The sequence below is a fragment of the Macrobrachium nipponense genome, chromosome 10 (genome assembly GCF_015104395.2).
Source record: "Macrobrachium nipponense isolate FS-2020 chromosome 10, ASM1510439v2, whole genome shotgun sequence".
Lineage (NCBI taxonomy): Eukaryota > Metazoa > Arthropoda > Malacostraca > Decapoda > Palaemonidae > Macrobrachium > Macrobrachium nipponense.
In genome coordinates, this window is record NC_087204.1 from 29,653,016 (window position 1) to 29,678,358 (window position 25,343).

Genomic DNA, 25,343 nt, shown 5'->3' on the forward strand with positions numbered 1-25,343 from the left:
GTAAAAAATATACTTTAATTTTGTCTCACAGAGTGTTTTATAACATCTGGCTCATAACAATGATTGATACCATATGCATTAGGAATAAAAAAACAGAAACATAAATTTAATATATACAGCACACAGTATACTACAGTGATATACTTGCCTGTAAGTTTCCAGTCATCAAAACAACAACTACAGGCACTCAAAATTCTACTTACAATCAAATATACAGTTCACTGCAAGACTTAATTCATGGAAAACATAAGCTTAAAAACTGCAAACTCTTGTTATTCCAAAAGACCAGAGAATTACTAGACCACCCCATCAGTTTTCTAAAAATAACAGAAATGACGCACAACAGTAATGCTAGATGTCTTAATTTTAACACTCACCTGGCGACCAGTGTCTATAGACGTCCTTACACCCCCAGAGCTGATGAGAGAATCATCTAGCGGCATGTCATCATTGAGCGGATCGTGATCCTGGTAGCAATAACAGAAATGTACCAGGATTTTATTCTAAAGACTCATAAACATCACAAAGGGGAAGGCAACCTTATCTTTTGCCATATGCAAAGCTCCAGTCCTGATTATTTACATTTTCATTCAGTTTACAGTAATACTATAGACAAGGTAAGAGATAAGCTGCTGTATCATTCAGTATCACAGCTACACTCAACACAGCATTCATTCAATCACTGGCAAAGAGCAAAGGGTTAACAGGTATGAAACAGGGCTCCAGAGGGACAACTCTGAAGCAGGAAATGGAGATATATCAGTTTTATTATTATTCTATATTGCATTATAATGAGTATACTGACTAAAACTCAGTACTGTTTAAAACACTTTCAATTCCCCTTCTTGCCCCAAGATCGTCTATCCTAATTACTAATATTAAGGGCACTTAATAAATACCTTTAATACTATGCTACTGATTTGGTCTAAATAACTTTTATTGCCATTCTCATTTTATAAAGTATAAAGTATTGCTGTGCATTTATTCTTTTAACTTTAATCTATCTTTTATCTCTGCTTTCTTACCCTCAATGTCCTTCCCCACTGTCTTTCTGAGCTGGTTTTAGGGGTTTGGCTTGCTGAGAGTGGCAGTAAAAATAACTATTATCATCACTACTACAGCAATATGAATAAATATGATACTGCTGCAATATGAGAAAAGAAAGGAGGGTTACACAGTCAGGACAAAATACTTCCTAGAAAACCTTGCTAGGAACACAATCTTCAGTATAAGATATACTTTTGGATAAAATGTTTTCATGTCAAACCAGCAGCTGCTTTCACTACACTGTATAGAAATCATGTCATCACAATGCTATCCTATTATTACACTGCTCTTCATACATACCAAATAACTTTACCATTAAAACATGACTAATAAATACTAAATCAATCTTACAAAGTCCAGTACCCTGTGCAATTAATATATTTTCATCACTAAATAACAGAAAGGTGGGGAAATAAAATTCAAGAAACTGTGCAAGAAACTTGAACACCCATAAGTTAGAATGAGCATAGCAACTGAAAGAAAATAATCATGCCACAAAAAAGCTACCTAAGTAAGGCACTGACAAAAGAAGTGAAAGTGACTTTGAAAAGATGTAACTACTGAATATTATGTACGTATCAAGATTTATAGTCAGTACGGTGATAACATTGTTCGACAAATAAGGAAGTGGTGTAGAGTTGAACGATGTGCTATTCCATGGCTGGAAAACAGACAGTGATCTCTACCACTGGAATGGTTTGGACACTGATGACAAGGAATGAAGAACTGACAGTCAAAAGCAACAGGACAAATATCTGAAGGAAGGGACAGGAAAACGTGCATCTAATTTTCGATCATCAATAATCTGAAATGGCACACCATCTGAAATTTACATTTTTCAAATAAGTGCTAATCTTTAGGTAGAACATCAGATGCTATCCCAGAGAACAATTCAATATCCAAGGGTATTGGAGCATACAATACATAAAGGCAGTCTTTGTAAGTTCAAAGTCCTATAGTAGATTCACATCAGCCATGCATCTGATGTCTAGGCCAGTCCCTTACGACGCTCCTGATCGGCTGTTGATAAGCCAATCACAGGGCTGGAAACTCTCAGTCTCTCTCGAGAGTTCACATTGGCAGGATGTATGTTCCAACTCTCCTGAGGGATACTTTTGAAAGATGTATCCCTCAGGAGAGGTGGAACATACATCCTGCCTATGTGAACTCTCAAGAGAGACTGAGATTTCCAGTCTTGTGACTGGCTTATCAACAGCCAATCAGTAGAGTCGAAAGGGACTGGCCTAGACATCAGATGCATGGTTGATGTGAATCTGGTATAGCTAATGGTGTCAAAAATACCCCATTTCTGGCCAAAAATCCTGTCGTTCTTTTTTTGGTTAAGGCAATAAGCAGCTCCACACCATAATAACTATGTCACTCAATCAGATAAGTAATAGGGTAAAAAAACAAGACGGAATAGATGTTACGTCTGCCTTTCCTGCACGCTGACCTTCGGGTGAGAAACAACTTGCTACTTCTTCTGGCCTGGGCTCCCCGTTTACTGAGTTGCTGAATGCAAGTACTAATACTAACTCAGACTGAATAACCATGAGATTCCATAACTAAAAATCCATCAGTTGCAACAAAAAACTACAGTACACAATACAAGAAAAAATCTCAGGACTGGAACAAGCTTTACAAGAATTTGAAACTAGTCACAAGAAAAGCACAGTGTGTATGTGAATGAAGAGAGCAATGGAAAAGTTTCCATTCTTTTCACAATGAAATTAATTACAGGGAAGAGGCAAATTACTACAAAATGACAAATTTCATTTTAGAATTACCAAAACTTTTAAGAATTCTGTAGGTACACCGGCTGACATCTACTGTCAGGGATATGAACATATAATGACAATCAGGTATACGACCTAACATCTGTGGCAAAGAGAGGGATACAATGCGACAAAAATTATCACCAACACCAGTGGTAAGCTCTTCATAAGAAGAAATGACAATGATTGCACTAAAAATGTTAAAACTATAGAAAGAGCTCTTTAAGCAAAGGCCACATGGAACTTTTCAAAGACTGTCCTAAAAAAACTTTAAAATCAAATATAAAGTTAAAAGACAAGTACCCTATCAGAGTTAACGAAAGGATAATAACTTTTAGTAAGAAGTCAAGATGCAGTAATAAGCAGAGTTTTCATGCTGGACCATAGAATTATACAATTCAAAAAGCAACAAACTGACAATGAAAAGTAGATATAGTATGCCTTACAGGTATTTGTACAAATGTAAGTTGATAAACAGGAAAAAACAGATGTAAAAAGCACACACTCAATTATGCATATGCAATGCCAGTATTAAGGCTTATAGTGAAGGGAATAATTACAGTATTCACACATTCAGAAAAATAAGAGGATAGCAAGAATGTAATAGTAAAGCACTTCATACAAACCCTCAATACCAGCAGAAAATGATTTACGTATTCTTATTTTTTGAAAAAAAACAAATGTACAAAAACTTCTTGGCTATTACCATTCGTCACATAAGTACTCAAAAACTAAAGTACAATGTGTACATCATAGCTGCACTTATATTATAAATAACATAAAATCCAACCAATATAAATTGGCAATCCTAGAATGAAAGCAGCTTCAATTTACTTGATAGCCACCACAAAACCCTTTTCTGATGAACAGACAATATCCCATTCACATGCAGCCATAAAAATATATAATGGTATTATGTGAGTGCAGGATCCGTGCAATCATTATCAAATATTTACATACATATCTCTGAAATATTCCATGCACCAAAAGTGAAATTAAATCAAATAAAAAAAATAATCAAGCAGTGAAATATCATTAAGAATAAATGACCAAAGAAAGCACTATACCTGAGTCAGTTGGTCTGTGGTGGTGAGGAGTCTGGCCAATGGCGCACAGCAGATAGGCAACGTGTCTAGAAGGGTGGGTCGACTATTCGTTAAAAATGGCTTCATGAATCGTACATCAAACTGAGACCATACACGGAAGAGCCAGGCCTTCTCAAACATGCTTGACGTTTGATTACAAGAATCACTTTCGCCACCGTCTTCTGATCCTGGACCCTGAGGTATCAAAAGAACATAAATATTATAAATTCATACAGTCAAATGAGAGAAAAAATCTCTTTCCCGTTTCCATTTTTCTTACCTGTGTACTTCAGAGATTCTTAATTCCAATGAATATCAAACAATATTATGGTAACCCAATTTCACTAACAAGATACTATATATATGATGCCATTCAAACAAACGATGGGCATTACATAAAATATGAGTCAGGATGATCAAATAATCTTTGTGAGTGAAAGACTGAGAGATATTATAAAAATAAGTTAATCTTGAATTATAAAATTCTAGATGTTCTAAGCATTCATATAGACTAAATGGACAACCAAATAATCTACAAGATCCTGACAACTAATCAAAGTACGTACTTAATGGTAACAGTTGCTGCAATTATCTGCAATTTTGCCATAATTACCTGTAATGGATCCTTTGCCCATCACTTGATTCAGTGATGCAGAAACTGTCCCATTATTAGTTTTAAGAAACCAATGAGTTACATCCATAGCTTCTTTTTTGGCTGAACTTAAGGAATAGAGATAATTTACGAGTACAAGTGAAAAATAAAGTAGCTAGAACCTCATCAAGTACTTATTCTGCAAATGGTAACCCTCCTACAGTGCTGTAGATACTTACTGACAGTGTGAACCTATTTTGGCCGTAGATACCAACTGAGTGTACAAAATTAGAGCATAGTTCTTCCAAAAATAGTTTTCAATTCCTTGATACTAACTAAATTCATCCAGATTCCTTACTCTCCAGTGAATTCTGTTACTTAAAAGGACTACTAAAAGACTTATTTAATAAGATGCACCATATGTTTCTCTCTTTGAGGAAATATCATAGTCATTCCTGGGCCCAATAAAGGAAGAACAAGCTATCCATACTTGGTATGGACCTTATACACATACTCACCAAGCTAAACTCAAAGCCAGCTCATTTTTGAGCATGGGGCATTTCATGCTAAATCTAGATAAAGCTGTGGATTTTGGCCAGAAAATCAGGTCTCTCCAATTCTACTAATCTGGGTCACAAATTCACAAATTAAACTTATTTTCACATCCAGATAATTAGCTGTGGTAAGTACTTAAACAAATGGGGTTAAGTGTCAAATGCCTAAATATATGTACTACTTCAACTTAACAATTTGGAAAATCATCATTATGAACCCTTCCAACCTTGTCTGATGCAAAGGGCTAATGTTTTGCTTGTGCCCTAACTTTCATAATGGCATTGAAGTAGATAAGCTTTTCAACTCTCCTGGTGCCAATAAATGCCAGCAGACAACAGCAAGTGCTATTCTTCCAGAGGTTGTGCAAATGCCACACCCTTTCATCATTATCTCATCTGTGCATGGAACTTCCATAATTACAATTTGGAACACATCAAACAATATTCAATGTAGTTTTATATCTTGTGCAGCATTAAAGTAAGACAAATGTAACATCTGGGTAATTGCTATTGACAATGTTAAAATTCTATATATATATTTAATACTGTATAACAAATACTTAATCCACATTATTATCATAATTTCTAGTGCTTAAGACTTATTTAGGAAATGACCACTCAATATATCATGCTGTCATTAATAAAACTTTCCCATAAACTCAAGAATGGTTCCCGGACCTGTTAGAACTCCTGATAGATGTCCCAAGAGAACTACTTCCCTGGAACAACCTACTATGTCAACCAAACGTGGAAAGGTACCACCAGTAAGTACAGTCCCTATCTCTTCATAGGTGGAGACTGTCAAGTACCTCCTGCGAGCGTAAGTCTTTCCTCAGAAAGCAGCATCGCAGAGGGCAGGATATATCAGAAAGTCATCCAGTGGTGTGTACCAGGAGAAGTGGTCTGTCTACTGTGATTGGTGTTGTAGATGGAGTCTTTCTCCACTCGGAACTTCTATTCAACAGTTAGATGATTTTCTGGTATATTCCAGTACAGAAAAAAATCTTTCTATATCTGCCATTAAGGCGTACAGGGCTGCACTAGCTTTGGTTCTGTGAATGAAAGGTGTAAACATTTCCTCTTCATGGGAAATAGCTATGTTACTGAGAGTTTTCAGCAGTCCTGTTCCCCTAGGGAACTAAAGTCTCCTGATTGGGATTTAACCATGGTATTGGCTAGCGTTACTAAGCCTCCATATGAACCACTGTGAAATGCGACGGATAAAAAGTAGAAACTTGACTCTAAAAGCAGTCTTCTTGTTAACTTTAGCATCGATCAAAAGGGTAGGGGAGGTACATTGCCTGTCATATTAGGTGAAGTATTCCAGAAGAAGTTGGAAGTCAATAGTCTTCGAATTTATACCAGAATTTGTAGCCACGACTCAAAATCCTTCAGTGAAAGATGACAGATTTGTCTCCTCTTCTCTACCTTAATTTGCCCGTGTTCATTATTGTTGTAAAGTAGTTTAATCAACCAAAGATCATCAAATCCCTTGTGTGGAGTCCCTGTTGATAGTCTTAAAGGTTTATTCTTAAATTGGACATAAAAATAAAAGCCTGTAAAAGGTGAAAAGCAAGGTAAGACAAAGAAAAGGGCAAATGAAGACTTGCTCGATGTTGCAATAACCCTTCACTACTGTTTTCAGTGTGCCATTACAAGCCACATCATAGGTAGTACTCCCTAATAGAGTTCTGTGGAGTCCTAATAGGACAATTGGAGAACAGCATACATTTGTGAAGAAAAGGCACTAGCCTAAGCCTTATGAATACACACACAATACTCATAACACAGGTTATATCAAGTCATGATTCTCTGTACTGTTGTTCAGTCAAGACATAAGGCACTGTTGATCATATTTTAAAAACTGACAGTAAACAATAAGAAAATGTATATTTTTCCTTAGCCAAATCAAGATGCTGGACAAAATACTTCAGTCGCATTCATTTGTGAAACATTCTATTACTATAACCAGGGACAAGGTTTCATTGTTGAAAACTTATACCCTTTTACATTCTGTATATATGCATCCTTACAATACTGTAAGCTCTCAGATTTTGAAACTTGGCAATGAATTACTATTATCAGAGAAATGGGAGCTGAATATATAAAGTGGCAATTACAGGAATACATACTGTCATCTAACTTGATCTGACCTGACCTGACCAAAAACCACATCCTCCAACCACCAAATAGAAAAAATGAAAAAAAATCTTTCCCAAAAACTATGGCAATATAACTTGATGGGATCCATCCTAAAGCCTCATCCTGCCTAATGGGGCACCTGCAGCCACAGATGAAATGGCAGCTTATTTCATCTTTATTTCACCCAATTTCATCAGTAAATATATTTTTGTTTTACTTTTACTCCAAACTATAAATTACAGAAAACATTACAATTAGCAATTGATGAGAACAATTACAGTACAGTTTATATTTGCTATGTGAATTGCTAGCGACCGAAGCTAGATAAGAAATTTGCAATAAGAATATCTATCATCTTCTATTCATTTTTTCGGAGATATAAGCATTTCAAAATAGATATAGTTTCAAAGGAAACTGCTTAACAATAATTGTGTATGCATTTCCAAAATTAAATGCTTAACATTCTGTGATATCTGGTTCTAAGCAAATAATGAAAAAATAAGAAGCTAAAATATATGAATAAAATAAATCATCAATCAATCAATAAGAAAGAAATATTCAAATAAATAGACATCACATTAAAAATTAAATAAATATAAATAGATAAATATCAAATGTATATATATCTTCAATAAAACAAGCTTTGGATTTGGTTTGACCTGCAAATCCCAGCATGATGCATGCCTTTACTTTATCTAAAAACCTCATTTGAAGTTCTACAATAGTATACCTAAATCAAATCACTAAGTGCCATAATTATTGATACTCAGTAGTTGGAAAAGTTTTTTAATAGTCACACGAAAAATTGTACTTCAATACCATGACACAAGTGAATAGCAGTGGACAGCATATTCACTGCCTCGAAAAATTAACATAGCTAAGATCAATATTTTTCCAAGAAAAAAAAAATAAATAAAAACATAACAAAAATGACTCGATAGAAAATGGAAGTGACTCCAAATGGTATATGAAACAAAACAGAGAATATTACCTTTGCCAAAATCAAGAAGAGAGAAATTTGTTATTTTTGTGAGGATTAAGCTAAACTTATGCCAGCGTAGCCTTTATTTCTGGAGAACCCCAAAGAAGGGGAGTTCAAATAAAATAATTATAATAAATAGCTACTATAACAAAGACATTAGCATAAACAAAAGCATGGGAAATTCAATGATGGTAAATCTCATTAGAAATATTTATCACTAGTATACACTACTGTAATAAACCTGTGTCACATCCTGACACAAAATACCATCTTTAAAATAGCAGCAGCTATATACACACATATATATATATACGTATTAAAAAGGGGCATGAGACGATTATCAGCAATGCACGGGGAATGAGGGGGGGGTGGGAGATGAATGTACATTTAGACTAAGGCATTTTGCAAGAGAGATTTCTCATGCAGCTGACATTCTTCACTGTCTCGGGAGATACATGAATACAAGGTTCTAAAGGCACTCTGGTCTGCCAATTTACCTTGTGAATAAGGGGATATTAAGCTCTTTAATGCTAAAAAAAATCAATGATAAAAGAATAACAAAACCATTTCTATAATCATCTAGTTAGAATCTTCACAGGAAAAGAGTACCACATTAGTGTGAAATATTTGTAAAAATCAAAACTGACAGAACACCATTTATATCTCTTACAGAAAGTAATTATTCCCACAATAAAGACTACAACAAGAAACCTGACAGAAGGTACTTAAAAACAACTTAAGCTTAGCTAAACTTATCTTACTGGTAATATGCGATGCACTTTTATGAAAGCAAAATCAACAATACTCCACACGTGGCACTTAAAAGATAATAAGAACATCTGTTCATGAAACAAACAACTTGAAAAACAGGTTACCAAGACTCATCTACTATACATTTATCTTTTAAATCTAAGGTGACTAACTCTACAGCATGGGAAGCAATCCATATACTGTATTTTTTTTTTTAACTGGATTAAGTTGAATGACAGCAGCAGCATCAGCAAAACAGACAATAGCAACTGAAAGCAAAGCTGGAAAAACCATGAAAAAGCAAAGAGGAAGGAGTATATGGTGACTGCTTTGGACCAAGTACCCTTCAGACTAAACTGGTTAGCTACCATAGCCTCCACCCACATGCAAGAAAGATGACAAAAAGACATAAAGTGTTACGTACCCTGGAGTCATCAATGCTTTTGTAATCCTGAAACATTAAACAGAACACATTTTGATGACTCAGATAGAAATAAATAAAAAGGAAAGATACTTAAAACCTAGGCATTTCTGCTACAAACTGAAATGGTTAAAAGCATCTAATGAGAATCAAAGCAAAAAGAAAAAGTGATGCACTAATAACCTTGTATCTATTTGTGCTGTTATTTCAAGTGGCCAAAGGGAAATTTCATAATCTCTCATACAAAAAACACATCTGGAAAGAAACACTGGAATATTGTAGGTACGAGTAGTTATTTAAAAATTATTTTTCTTTTATGATTACTAGGTTAAAATTATTTGTGCCACGCGTGGAGAAATTGATTAAGCTTAGCATTAGCACAAACACCAAACATACAAATTCACCTTTTAAACCAATCAAACTTGTAATTATTGATTTTTACTACTCTACTTCAGTGTTCACCTTTATAAATATTAATAATTAAAAAAAAATCTAATTACAATTACATTCATTTAGGGAAAAAAAAAAAAAAACACCACAATCATGATAAATCTCAGGCATAGCTTTATAAAGATTTCATAATGCTAAAAAAATAATCTTAAGAGTAATCAGTCATTAACTAATGTTAAACTGATCTTTAAAAATGTCCTTAGCACAGTACTATAATGGCAAATGATTTGATAAAATTTGGGTTTCATGAAGTACCGTTTCAATAGTGAATCTGCTACAATAGCCAATGAAAACAATGCAAGAGGATACATCAGCATACGCAACCTGAACATCAGTTGTCATCAGTACCAATTTACAAAAAATTTACACCAAGTGACGGGTTCCTAACACTGGGGACATTAATGTATAAACAGTTACTTAAGTTTGATTATGTTTGATGAAAGTATTAAACTGTCTAATAATTTAGTTAAAGCTAAAAGCTAACAGTTACCACAGAATTCAAGATGGAGAATTAAAATGAAGGGAAAATTATAGTATATATTAACAATAAAAAGCATAAACCTTTCTGCTGAAAATGAAACATTGGTAAATATCTGGAATAGAGCGCCCAAAACAGTATCTCATACCCTAATGAACTGCAATAGCAATTTTTGGCTGTAGCTGGCGTTTAGGTGCCACAAAACCAAACTTTATTTCAGGCAAGTTAAAAACCATGCAATGAGATCCACAACAAAACAACACAAACCATCTGGATGAGGTACCACATATCAGTGTCTTCTCTTAGAATCTTACCTTTCACCCCTTGGTGCTTTTGATAATATTTCATTTCACAAAATGGCAAGAAAACAAGAATGCATACTACATATGTACATGAATCCAGCTTCTTTAATGCTGACCGACAGCTTTAAAAATCTGCACTCAAACATGATAATATTATTCTAGCAAGATCATCACCTCCAAGGAGAAAATGCTTTATCCAGACTGAGCTATTTGAGGAATAACAGCAATATGTATACCTGTATACAAAAGAATAATATTACAGATAGTACGGTCTACTACATTCTGGCTCAGCTGTATAGTAACCCAACTTCACAAAATAAGCTAAAGTAGGGTTGCTTGAATGCCATCCTATAGTATTCCCAAATTACCAGAGCTCTCTGGCGAGGTCCTCCCACGTGTGTTTAATCTCCGCATATCTGCCAAATTTATAACAACAACAGAAATAAAACCATTTCTCCCATTACAGATATCAAATATCACCTTTTCTGCTATGCAGAATTCTAAGTCAATTACATTGGTTCATGACTGATAGTTTTTTTTATGCAATAACAAGAAACAGAGTCGGATTTTCTATCAACACAGCATCTCATTTTGGGGCTGTTGCCAAATTTCAAACAGTTCCACGTGCATTTAAATCCACAGAGAAGCTGCTTATATTCTCTCCAAGGGCACTTTTGCTGGTCACTGTACATGTCTGGAGGCAGTTCTTTCTACAAATATCTTGATTTCTTAATATCTTAGGTATAGAATAAATTGGTGAGCAAATAAATATGAAATAAAGCATAACAGAGTAAGTTTGATGAGAGAAAATACACAATTGTATACTGACAGATCTCCCTCTCTCTCTCTCTTTCTCTCTGACAAAATACTAGATAAGAAACAATGACTGAATATTGCTTGAATACGATATGGCAAAATTTTGACCTGACTGAAGTGTGGAGTGGCTTTGAAACTGACTTACAAGTCATTCCTAGTCATCTCACAGCCATGGATAGACATCAACTTCACAGCCGAGAAAAGGCAATCGTATACAAAATAATTAGGTATTTTCTAGAGGAAAAGGCGAATGGAGGGCCTATGTTAACCCATAAAAAGCTCTCGCTCAGACAGGCTGTAAGATTTAGAAACGAGAGATCGAGAGCAGGGCTGAATAGGAAGGAGATTAAAGTACCTGGGAATGAAAAGCCCATATAATCTTATAATTATCACCTTGGGGTTTGTCTCAAAGACATTCAAAGGTCTGTCACACACGGGTCAGTTGTTGTTTTTGTAAAATTTGCAACAGGGCAGATCTTTAAACGCCACGCAGAGAGCTCTTGTAGGTGATCGGCATGCATAATAGGCCATTCTACAATAAAAGCTGTTTTCAGTTTCCTGACCATATTTAATACACATGATGCGGGGAGAACAAAGAAATATTTGAACAATGACGATCAGAGAACAAGATAACAAGTGAACTAGAAAGTATTTTACAGACAAGTCAGGCTCAAAGACAGTGTGCTTACGACTTACGTTAATCATGTACTATATATATCACTAAAGACTAATGACAAGAGGTAAAGATAGGGATGGACCAAGTTTCCTGAGTTGAAAGGCATACAAATTCCATTCCTCATGAATATCAAAACTATTGAGATAATTTCTGAAATCCACCAAATGATCTACAACCTAACTGACGGCAGGAGAAATGAGTCTCATAATTCCAGATACTTTGTGACATAATTCTGCCAAACATTCAGTTGACCACCAACAGACCCTTGCTTCCATGTGCCTTTCCCTTGTGATCACAGGGAGGCTGTTGACTACCTATACAGAAATACCACACTCTCACTAAGTCACTCTCTTAGCCAAGAAAAGCAATGAAACTGATAGCTTTAACTGCAATTTGGAACTAATTAGTAAGCACAGTCAGTACGGTATCAGGATGAACCTTACCTCCGTATTTGTTAGGGAACGCTGTATGTCACAACTTTTACCACCAAACATTACTTGACTTTATACTGATTCAAAGCCTGCTTTGCAAGTTAATATCTTTATGTTTAACTAACCTTGCTCTCCAAGTTACTGGCTCTACCTTTGACCAAAGACTGCTTTGCAACTTATGAGCTTTAGCTCTGATTCTTGACCTGCTTCGCAAGTTCACGTTTAATTTTGACTAAGGCTGCTTTGAAAGTTAAATATCTTTACCTTTGACTTTTAATCTCCTTTGCAAATTAATGTTCAACTTGGATTATGCCTGCTTTGGAAATTTTATAGTCTTCCGGGATTATTTCGATAGGAAGACTTGTTTCTGACCTTTTGCTTGATAATTACTTACACAGTGCTTGTCTATGGACAAGTCAGCAACCACCTGGAATTTTTATCATCATTAGTGGTGTCTTCATTTTCCTAACAAAGGGAATTACCATTTGGGCCACTGTTCAAGACATCCTCTTTGGATGTCTTACATATTTCAATTTCAAGATACTTTATCATCTAAATGTTGTATACGAATCATATAATAACCGCCCATTATTACAAGTCATTTGTCTCCTTGACTGTAAGGCTGCAGAATCTTGTCTTGCAAGTTATGAACTTCGAGAGTTTGCAATATGAATGTTTGCCCGTTGTGAACAATAAGAAACATTTTTCATTTTCTTAGTCTTAGAACTCTAAAGACCAAGAGGAACATAAATACCTTGGAAATATACTCCAGAAATACCTTTTCTTCCCTCATCATGCTGTAACATGAGATTCCATAGCTCCAGAGTGATTAGGATAAGGAACCAGCAAATACAAAGCATTAGGGCCACTGATAAAAGAATGTAATTAATAATACCATTAGATAACTAAAACACTTCTGTGATAGAACAAACACGTAAAAATACAACTAAACAGAAAAACTTAAATCAGGTCAAGGAAATGCTCACTTAATGAAACAGAATATGACATCCACCATAATATGGTCCAACTGGGAAAGCTTTCTATGGGGAATAAGGTTCTTTATAATTATTGGGTTTGTATGAATAATGCATTTTACTCTAAAGACACAATTTCTATAATTATCTGCTGCTTACAAAATACCTGACAAAAATCTACTCCTACTCACATTTCTGATAGGCTGGAAGTTGTTCAAGTGGCGCGTCTCTTCGTCCTCAAACTTCAAAACACTGCAAGGATTACAGGAAATGTTATAAGTGTAGGAAGGCCATACTACCTCATCTATATTATAAACTGAGCTAAACTAACAGTAAGAATGAGAAGAGGGGGGGAATACAGCACTGAAATGGAATTAAGTAATAAATAACTATCTCTTCATTCTTTAATGAGAATAGGAATACGCACTGAAAATGGAATAAAGTAATAAATAATTCTCTCATTCTTTCTTAATATTATTGAACTGAAGCAAGACATATCACTTTATAAGTACAAGCAAAAAAACCTGTGTGATTTTAATTCTTGTCATACTGTATTTAGGTATATGTAGCAGCTATTCCAAGGCTGATTATTATTATTATTCATATCATTATTATTATTGGTTATTATTATTATTATTATTATTATTATTATTATTATTATTATTTTATTATTATAAATAGTTTAATATGATCAGTGAGTTACATTTCAGGACCCCTATAGGACTGATTAAAGGATTTTTCTTAAATGAAAGGGGGAAACTGAAGCAAAGTAAAGAAGTTGGATATACAAGTAGGAAGAAACAAAAGGAAACAAATGAAAAGTAAAGGCAGAAAGCAATACTTTAGGGGGGAAGGGGCAGTACACAGAACCATTAGTAACTTAACTAGTTTATCCCCAAAAGTATTTAGGTGGTATCCTTTGCAGGGAAAAGACAAGGAAAATGAAGGGAAGTAACAGATCTTTAGCCTCCTGATCTTCTTTCCAACTGGTTATACCTACATTAAGGTGTCGGTTGCCTGATGCGCCTTCTCCACTGCCTTCTATCAAAGGCATTATCCTCCACAAACCTCTTCTCTCCATATCTTCCTTCACTTTATCCCGCCATCTAATTCTCTGTCTCCCTTTGATTTTCTTCCTCAAACAGATACCTCCCAAGCTCACTTCACTCCTCCTCGTCATCCATCCTCAACACATGCCAATACCATCTCAATTGTGACTCTCTTATCACCTCGTAATCTTTACTAACCTGCCCTTTTTATTTCATCATTTTCCAACCTCTCAAGCAGCAATACTCCATAATCCTCCTAAACATTCTCATCTCTGTTCTCTAAAGCTTTACTTCCTCTTTTCTTCTTAAGAGCCTATGTCTCTGCTCCATACATTAACACTAGTCCTATCTGTATTATATATCTGGACTTTTAGCTTGACTGGCATTTTCTTATCACATACCACTCCTGCTACCTTCTCTCCACTTCAAACCACACACCTTTTATCCTACTGTCAACTCAGCCTCATTTCATCCTTCTTGGCTTAAAGTAGATCCTATGTATTTAAACTTTTTGGCCTGTTTTATAATCGAGGCTCTTCTTTCTTGTATTACTATTTTGTCTCTACCTTCCCTACTCCTCAGCAAAACCTCTGTTTTATTCACATTCACCTTTAAGCCACCCCTCCCTAAAGATTCCTGTCCCTCTCAACCCTTCCTCTGTAGGTCCTCCTCATTTTCAGTAGTAATCACCAGATCATTGGCATAAAAACAATTCCCACAGCTCTTCATTCCTATCGCTTCACTCAACACATCCATGACCACCACAAACAAAAATGGGCTTAATGCTGACTTTAGCCTTCAGACTTGTGATGGAGGGATGTTAATAAAGAGTCATGGGAAAATGAACCAGGGAAGAAAATCCCAAAGATTGGCAGAACAGAGCATTTTAAATACAAAAGTTGGAAAAGGTGACTTGATGGGATTTACAAGTGGGGCCCCCTAAACAGTTGAGGGAGTTTTTCCTTGAGTTCAACAGAACAGTAGGCAAAACAGTATCCATGGAAAGGACAAAGTAGCCACTTGGTATTGAAGACAAACATAATTGGGAGGAAGGTCACTGACCACATGAATCCTACCAACAATGGGGACAACATATGCAGCACCTAAACATAAGAGTAATGTTCTAAATAGAGATAAGAGCAACAGAGAACTTCAATGACTGGAATTAAGAAAAGAACTTGCAACAGCTAAACTGGGCACTTTAATTCTTGAAGGGAAATTCAGCAATCTGAATTAAACTATCAGACCTTATGGTTTTTTAAACCATAAGGTTAAAAAAAACTGATAGAAGTCAAGGAATCAGTAAATCTTCACCAAGTATTATTTGGAAAACTGGATAATATCAACTGTATTTTGGAATAACTGAATATGACTAAAATTCACCAGAATATTATAAAAATTTAAGTACTATACATAAATAATCAACCGTTTCTGGTAACTGACTTTTCCACATCAAAAGAATTTCTTGACCAAGAAATTTATACACAATGATAATGTAAAAATAAATACTACTATAGTCACAATACGCAGGTAAGAATACTACTGTTCAGAAAAAAAGGTAAAACAGCTGCAATATAATTTAAAAGTACTAAAATCTATTACATACAGAATTACAAGAGTAGATAATGAACAAAAATCTACATGAAAAGGTATTACTCACGGTATCCCGAGCCATGATAATACTTGAGTAGTTAATCCGCCACAAGAATAACAGTTACAATGACGATAAGAGACGTAGTGGTGAGTATTGCCTTTCTCGAATCACTGCTCGTGTTACGGATTGCCAAAGCAAACGCAATAGCACCACGTAAACCTATGAGTAAAAATTTCATTTGTTATGAGAAACTTTAAGGTCTGCATATGCTCTAGTTTGAAGTGTTAGCACTTATCCAAATATGCCTATGAAAGAAAATTTCAAATGTTTATTTTCACTACTTAAACACCTGTTGTTACACATGATCATCTGGAGATTGAAAAGAAAATAATAATGGGAGCAAGTAAGATATGCATAGTAGTCACTTATACGAACTAAGGAACATAAATTCTTGCAACTAGCAGATCTGAATCCCCTGACTAAAATACATTATATGCAGATACTATATGGTTAACAATTTAAACCAAATGCAAAAGGATCAGCAAAACAACAATTTATTAAAATACAAAACCAGGAATCAATTTATGAAAATATGAATACAAGGGGATCAGGTTCACCGGCAGATTCTTCAGAGAAAACTTCCCAGATTGTTACCAATTCATGACCCACTCCATTTACATAAATACAGAGAAACCTTAAAAGCCTTTTATTTGCTGTATACTAATGGCTTGACAGTTAATCACAAGTAATTACTATACTTGCTGGCATATAAGAAACACTTAAAATTTGGAGGCATGTTCTGGAAAAATTAAAATACTGCTTTAGTCAAATCTTAAAAGCTCTTCCAATTACAGTATAGATTAATGTAAACTGAAGCCTGAAAATTTTGGCATCTTTCTGTAATTAAAGCAGCAGCTTTTGCCTAAGCTGATGACCAGGTCAGGCCATTGTGTTAACATTCATTTCTAATACTGCACCTTTTATGAGGTAACCCTGACATAACTATCAGGCAAGGCTCAAGGGGATGATTTTCCTAGAAATATTTGTGAAAAAAAAAAAAAGAACACATATGTCAGCAAATATGGTAATGAAAAACTAAGTTCAGTGTTTATTCCATCATACATTATTGGTATTACAGCACCTTGAGCAGCAACTAAAAGCATCAACAAAGTAATTTATGATTAGTTAAAATTATTTAATATATAAAAGCAGTACACAACTCATGTGCTAACAATGGAAGATAAAGTATACCCTCTCCCTGTATGGATAAAAGAAGAATCTTACCTGAGAAAAACAACATGTTCATGAAGTTGACTGGGATTTTGGGACGACGTCCAATGTTAAGTATGAAGGATAGTGGATAAATGTTCATAAATCGACCAACGATTATGGCAACAAAAGCAATGCAGATGAAGCCGACATCCCACTTGTGATGGTCAAATGTAAACATGGACACTCCAATATAGGAGAAAATGAAATTCTCAGAAAGAAAGTTAAAGAGATCAAAGAGTGTTTTAGTTGCTAATTGACTTTCGACTGATAAGTTGTTGTAAGTGTAGTGTGCTTGACATATTCCACAGAAGAGCACTGCAACAATTCCTGTGTAAATAAAAGGTAAATTTAGCCAAAATTTAATCACATATCACTAGACTGTTCTTGTTAGCATAAGGATGACCAGGAAAAAAATTTTTGTAATACATAAAATGTTAATTAAAAACTTTTGTGATACGTAAAATATTAATTATATCTTATTACAAAACATGACAATACAGTACCTCCATAAAAACTAATACAGCTGCTGTACACTCATACAAAAAAAATAAAAAAACTATAGAGATCATTTGCACAAATATTTGGATTACTGGTTTGCAGTTTTATTAAATTTACTGATAATTTGAAATTCTCCTCAAATACAAAAACATACTCTATTTTAAAAGAAATCTCACCTGTTAAGTCAGCTGCTTCAGCCATAAGGAAAGTTGAGTAAGACATGAGGAAAAACAGCGATGTTTCCAAGTTGGGGAAGTCTTTGAGGCGAGTGAATTTTGTGATAATGGCTGTAATGCAACCCATAAAGGACCCAATGAAGAGAGACATACTGAAGGTCACCAGAAAATCCCATATGGCCTTGAAGAAGGCTGATGTCTCAAATCCTTTGCTGTTACTGCCATAACCTTCTATTGCCCTAAAAAATAATTGATTATTGAAGTACAATGTATATTGACAGTTTAAACATATACTTTTATAGTTTACATCTACTAATCCTGGTCTTCACCTTCCAAATATTCTCATCTTAAAAATGTTAGAGGCTGTTCAATATGAAATCCTAAGCACTGCCAATCAGCCTTCTACTTTCATGGCTTTAATCCTGGATGCTTCCTTCCATCTACCTGATCCTTATATGTAATTCATATTTCTTACTGTAACATTCAAAACTTTTCCCCACAAACTCAAACTACATTTTCTCCAAAAGGAACAGAGTATACATACAAAAGATTAAGCTAGAGGAATTAAGTTGAAAAATAAATAATACTTGAACAACTTATGTAATTTTGCAAATATCTTTGATAAAGAACAAGAATATGATCTAGAGGATGCTGGGATGATAGTATAAAACATAAAGTTAAGAGATCCTTGGGAATTTGAAAAGTAGACCAGTCTCACAACAATTCTGAATAACAAATGATTTGCTAAAAGCAACTGAGAATGCAGTCATTGATGAAGTGACCAAAAATCTGAAAACCTGCTAATGGAAGAAATGTGACCACAAAAAATGTATGGAAATAAAATAAAAATGAAAAGGAGAAGTACTGAAAGGAGGACTGAGATGGCTTGGGAATGTTTGAAAACACTGGAGGTGCAGTAGGAATGGCCAAGGACAAAACTGGCCCTGTCTTTTAATCTTTTAATCAGAACAGAGACAATCAGAGAGAGACAGAAACTATGTACAGAGGAAACAACTAAATAACTACAGTCATCTCTGATAGTCATCACAAATTTAGATTATGTATAATAACCCCTTAGAAAAAGCACAAATGTTAGGCATTCTTTGTAAACTGCATGATTTTAATAACGTAAAAATATGGGATATAAACACAAAACAAAATATCAACTGAGAAGGTTACCCTTATAGGCAGGCTGATGACTCTTCTCCAAGGTACATATCACAGTTATACAGTAACTTACCCTGATAAAACTATGGCAACTGCATCATTCAGTACAGCCTCCCCAAAGACAAGGGCATACAAATTAACATCTACATGGAGGTCTGAAAAAATTGCCAATACAGTGACAGGATCTGTGGCAGATATCAGAGCTCCAAATAACAAGCAGTCTATGAAGGAATATGTAGACCCTATAAGCCACAGGAATCCATACACCAATCCTCTGAAAGAGAAGAATGAAAAACTTCAAGTATATTCAAACAGCATACTTGCAAAGAATCAGCCAATAAAGAATCAGACAGTAATGATATGTGAACCCAACACTGATCACAGACTTATACGCACCCAACAACAAAAGTTGATATCGTTGTTCCAAGGAAGGCAAATGTGAAGATGGCTCCCAAATTCTTGAAAAAATGTTTCTGTGATATGAGAGTTAAAATTAATAAAAGAAAAATAATCAGATACTGTATATACCTCAGTATAACCAAAATTGAAGGAAGGGAATGCCTTCCATAGATTTGTAATCACAATTATAAATTAGCACACCCTACTTTGATCTTATTTTCTATTGTTATTACACACTTATCATACTGAATTCAGATTTACCATAGAGAAATACTGTACCTTATTCTAAATAACCATATTATAAACAAAATGACTGTTGCTGTAAATAGGCAATACTTATGTAGATGTTAAATGAGATTACGAGCTAAGAAACTGAATGGCTCTTTGTCCTTACCGCTAGGATCTTTTAAAAAAAGCACAAGTAGAAACAGTATTGATGTATCAAATTCCTTTGCAATGGCCAATCATATGAGCAGGGAATGGGCCTCAATGAAAATAGAAAACTGTCATAATATGTACTGGTAATTGTGCTTATAACATTTTACATTAGTAAATAAAGTTACTAACGGTGGGAATCACCTGAACTCATTGCACTGTGTCATTCCAGTGATCTTTAGTTAAATGTGACAAATGCAATTTGACCACTTTAAACTCATGAAAACAAGACAATTTCTTTACATTACTACACCTAAAACACGGGGAAGGGAACTTACCCTCTTCAGACTATAACCAGCGCTGAATATAATTGGTGGCAAGAGAATGTTGAAGAAAATCTCTGGATCAAAAGTAGCCTAGAATCACAATAAAAAAATTATTTTCAACGAATGTCAGAGATAATTCGGCAAAAATCTTTGCCAACTCCAGTGTAATACAGTACATTACTATGTGCCCTTGGAGTCTGTTACATAAAAATACCCTTTCCTTTCAAAGCATTTATGCAGTTTCCTTACAGACAGAGTATGGCTCATCATTCATATTTATGAAAACTAGTTTTACTGCCTAATGCAAATCACATTATAATTCTTAATCAATTAATATTCTCTAAATGGGTTTATGCAACTCTTATAGAAAATGTAAAACAGGGAGGAATAACAGATGGTTATTTAAAATAACATAATTATCTAACATGTATAAAGAACTTCCTTCATTAAACAATAAAATGTCTGCCAAGATCACCAAGAAACAGTCACCTGTAAATCCCAACAAGTGTTTCCCAATCTACAAACTGCCGTACTTGATCAAATCTTGAAAACTTAGCTCTCAAACTAATAAAAACAGAACCAACATACAAACTTGAATATACGTACTCTTAACATATTACCAAAGCTGTTATCTTACACCAGAGATTTAAAACTCCCACCTCTTGCATGAATATGACTGAGAAATTTACATAGTCAAAAAAATAATTTATTTAATAATTAAGTACAATATTGAAGACTGTGCATAAATGAAAAGAAGTACCTATGATAGTGAGAAGTGGTTTGAAAACATTAAAGCAATGACCTAAAAAAATATACTGTGCATCAACTTATAAATTCAGCAACTAAAGGCTTAGTCTTACCTTCTGAACAATCTCATTCTCTAGGCTCTCAGGGATCTCCCCCTTAAAAGAGTAACCATATGTTCGATTTTGGCTGGCTTTTCCTGTAAGAACAAAGAGAGTTGCTGTAAGAACATGTGAATTCCGAGGAACTACTTTTAAATGTGGAACTTTCCTTCAAGTACATAAAAAATGGCACATTTTTTAATCAATTTGAATTTTTCATAACTATCAAACCTGAGGTCTTAACATTAGGATAAATTTTCTAGTGCCAGCTTCAAAACTGGAAAAATTATAAAATAACTGTGATAACGAAGTCTGTGGGATTTCCCACAGTGCCTTTGGCATCTCATGATCACATCAGTCTCTTCCAGCCCCGTTTAACTATCAATTTGCCCACAATCCTCCTCCTCAGACGAAACGGGAAAATGAAGAATCTGTAGCCTCGGTGATAACTGTAGTTTTCTTAAAAAACTTCATAAGTTTGTCTAACAGGTGCTCAAGGGGGCCAAGAGATGAGTCTTCTTGTGTCAAAGAATGCAGTTGTAAAAGAACAGAGGCTGGTGCCGATGCAGCAAAAGCCAGAGTCTAGACTCTAAAAGACATAGGTCAAGCCATCAGCAGCGGCAGCCTGGCACGGGAGAGCATGAGTCAAACGTCGGAAAGGCAAGGCAGAATAGCATGCAAGAGTATGAGTCAAATGTCAGGAAGGCAAGGCAGACTGGCACTTGGAAGCCAAGAGTGGATGGTCTGGAAAAGAAACAGTCTCCTGGGTGTCCTGAAACAAGCAACGTGGATGAGTTAAAGAAGCAGAAAGCAGAACACTGAAACTGCAAGAGGGTTGAGGAATGAAACTAGTGTCCTTAGGCCTTTGGTTGGAGGCAGAGAGCTGTCTCGCATCAATAGAGTGCCTCTTGAGCGGGCGCACAGAGACCTGTTAGCACAGTTGGAGCTTCTTCCTTGGACTATCTACTTCCAAATCCGATGGAAGACGATGTGCACTTCAAGAAACACCTTTCCAATGGTGCTCTGTCAAAGACTGGGAACATGCAACAGGCTCAAGGGGGCAGGGGGGCGAATACCTCTGGGCAAACCCCACTGACCTCCCTTGGGCTTTCAGTATGTCTTCTCCCCAGTGTGGGAGAACAGGACAGGGACCTTCGTCTAGGAGCGTCGATTTGACGGATAACCACCTCCTCCACTACACATCCAGTAAGACATCCAGCGGATGTCTTTTGATACCTGGGACTGGCATTCACAAATTTCTAAAGAAGCTGGGTCCATACAAAACAGATTTAACTAAAGATAGCTTGCATTTTCCCCATTTAAGCTATACAATTACTTATAGCTATCCAAACATGATGATTCTATAACATAAATGGCTTTATGTTTTAAAAGTAGCAGCATATTAAATATGATATTGTCATGATACAAAAAAGTTTTATACATACTTACCCGACAGATATATACTTAGCTATAGACTCCGTCGTCCCCGACAGAAATTCAAATTTCGCGGCACACGCTACAGGTAGGTCAGGTGATCTACCCCACTGCCCTGGGTGGCAGGACTAGGAACCATTCCCGTTTCTAATCAGATTTCCTCTCTTCCACCTGTCTCCTGCGGGGAGGCTGGGTGGCCATTAATCGTATATATCTGTCAGGTAAGTATGTATAAAACTTTATTGTATCATGACAATATCATTTTTATACATTCAACTTCCCTGCCAGATATATACTTAGCTGATTGGGCCCCACCCATTGGTGGGGTGGGTAAGAGACAGCTAACTACTGAAATAGACAGGTAAACAACATATGTTGTAGGTATTAATAAAACCTTGGTTCCTACCTGATTAGGCGGAAGACTTCGTGGCTACTGCCCAGGAGTCTGCTTCGCCTCAAGAGCCTCAGCGAGATATTGATCTATGGCTAAGAGTTCTTGTGGGTCTGCCAATGGGGTCTTATCCACTTACTCGGCAGAGCCTAAAGGCCTTTGTCATTGGGTGCTAATCCACTAACATGACAATACACCTTGTTCAAGGAGCACAACACCGATCCCGATCACCTGATCCTAACATTCATGTTAGTTCTAAAGATTGCAAGGAGTTATCCCCAAACTCCTTACAAACAACCAATAACTCGAAACATAAAAAACACGCACACTTTATAATGACAAAAACAAAAATTGTACCCCCCGTACTAGCCACATACACACCTAGTTCCCCACTAACAAAGGCAACGGCTGCCTGTGCACGTCAAGCACACCTGCTAGCAGGAAACCAGGAAGATATCTGACAATGAGGGTTTATGTACATCTATAAAATTTTTTAAGGATCAGTCTTTGCTCCAAATCCCAGTACCGTATCCACTGAAACAAACGGACCGAGAGAGAAGCATTTCTCATAGGTCACCTTACATCCTTCAGGTAATGCGATGCAAAAACTGAATTGCATCTCCAATATGTCGCTTCTAGGATATTCTTCAGTGACATATTCTTTTGAAACGCTAGCGACGTGGCTACCGCCCTTACTTCATGAGTTTTAACTCTTAGAAGTCTGAAGGATTCATCCGGGCAATTCTTGTGCGCCTCAATAATCACACTTCTCACAAAGAAGGCTAAGGCGTTTTTAGACATGGGTCTTTTGGGGTTCTTCACAGCACACCAAAGACCCTGTTGACAACCTCCCACCTGCTTCTTGCTATCGAGATAAAATTGAAGAGCCCTAACCGGGCAAAGAGACCTTTCTATCTCTCTACCTACCAGGTTAGATAGGCCTTTTATTTCAAAGCTCCTGGGCCAAGGCTTTGAAGGGTTCTCATTTTTCGCCAGAAACAATGTCTGGAACGAACAGATAGCCGCATCTCCTTTAAAGCCAACTTTAGAGTCCAGAGCGTGCAATTCGCTCGTCCTTTTGGCTGTCGCGAGGGACAATAGGAATAAACACTTCCTAGTAATGTCCTGAAAGGAGGCAAGATGTGGAGGTTCGAATTTGTCCGAGGAGAGGAATTTCAGGACCACGTCCAGATTCCAGCTAGGTGTTCTCGGAGTTCTCGATTTCGAAGTCTTGAAAGACCGAATCAAATCGTGGAGATCCTTATTATTTGCTTATCTCCCAGCCCTCGATTCCGGAATACCACTGACAGCATACTCTTGTATCCCTTGATGGTTGACACAGAAAGTTGCGATTCCTCTCTAAGAAAAAGGAGGAAATCGGCAATGGTGGTTACAGAGGTATTGGAGGAGGACAGCTTCTTCGTCCTACACCATCTCCTAAAGACTTCCCACTTCGATTGATATACTCGCCTAGTTGAGGATCTGCGGGCTCTAGCAATAGCGCTTGCAGTCTTGCGAGAAAACCCTCTCGCTCTGACGAGTCTTTCAATAGTCGAAAGGCAGTCAGAGCGAGACCGGGGAGGTTGTGATGAAACCTCTCGAAGTGGGGTTGTCTGAGTAAATCTATTCTGCTTGGCAGAGATCTGGGGAAGTCCACCATCCACTCCAATACCTCCGTGAACCATTCTTGGGCTGGCCAAAATGGGGCTATGAGGGTCAACCTCGTCCCCTTTGAAGCCACGAACTTCCTGAGCACTTCCCCCAGAATCTTGAATGGGGGAAAGGTGTAGGCATCCAGCCCGACCCACCAATCTAGGAGAAATGCGTCGATTGCAAAGGCTCTTGGATCTTCTACTAACGAGCAAAATATCTCTATCCTCTTGGAGAGGAATGTAGCGAATAGGTCTATGTGAGGTCTCCCCCACAGGGACCACAGACTTTGACACACTTCTGCGTGGAGAGTCCACTCTGTGGGAAGGACCTGATTTCTCCTGCTTAGTCTGTCTGCTCTCACGTTTCGCTCCCCTTGCACAAATCTGGTGAGGAGAGTTATATCCCTTTCCTCTGTCCAGATTAACAGATCTCTTGTTAGCGGGTAGAAGGAGAACGAATGAGTGCCCTCCTTGTTTGCGGATGTAAGCCAGAGCCGTGGTGTTGTCCGAGTTTATCTGAACCACCCCGCCTCTGACTACCGCCTCGAAGAACTTCAAGGCCAGGTGTATGGCTATTAGTTCCTTGCAATTGATATGCCAAGACACCTGTTCCTTTGTCCAGGTGCCCGACACCTCCCTTGCTCCTAGCGTAGCTCCCCATCCCGACTCCGAAGCGTCGGAAAATAACAC

The 25,343-nt window shown here is 36.4% G+C and overlaps 1 protein-coding gene across 1 annotated transcript in view; it reads right to left on the minus strand.

The window, feature by feature from the left end:
- The window catches only part of LOC135223531 (sodium/hydrogen exchanger 7-like), a 155,793-nt gene that overhangs the window by 109,900 nt on the left and 20,550 nt on the right, over positions 1-25,343 (minus strand). Inside the window, 12 exon segments of the mRNA XM_064262008.1 lie at positions 378-467; positions 3,890-4,102; positions 9,352-9,378; positions 13,667-13,727; positions 16,185-16,230; positions 16,233-16,337; positions 17,403-17,717; positions 18,065-18,303; positions 19,305-19,505; positions 19,628-19,704; positions 20,344-20,421; positions 21,192-21,274. Coding sequence (XP_064118078.1) covers positions 378-467; positions 3,890-4,102; positions 9,352-9,378; positions 13,667-13,727; positions 16,185-16,230; positions 16,233-16,337; positions 17,403-17,717; positions 18,065-18,303; positions 19,305-19,505; positions 19,628-19,704; positions 20,344-20,421; positions 21,192-21,274 — 1,535 coding nt within the window.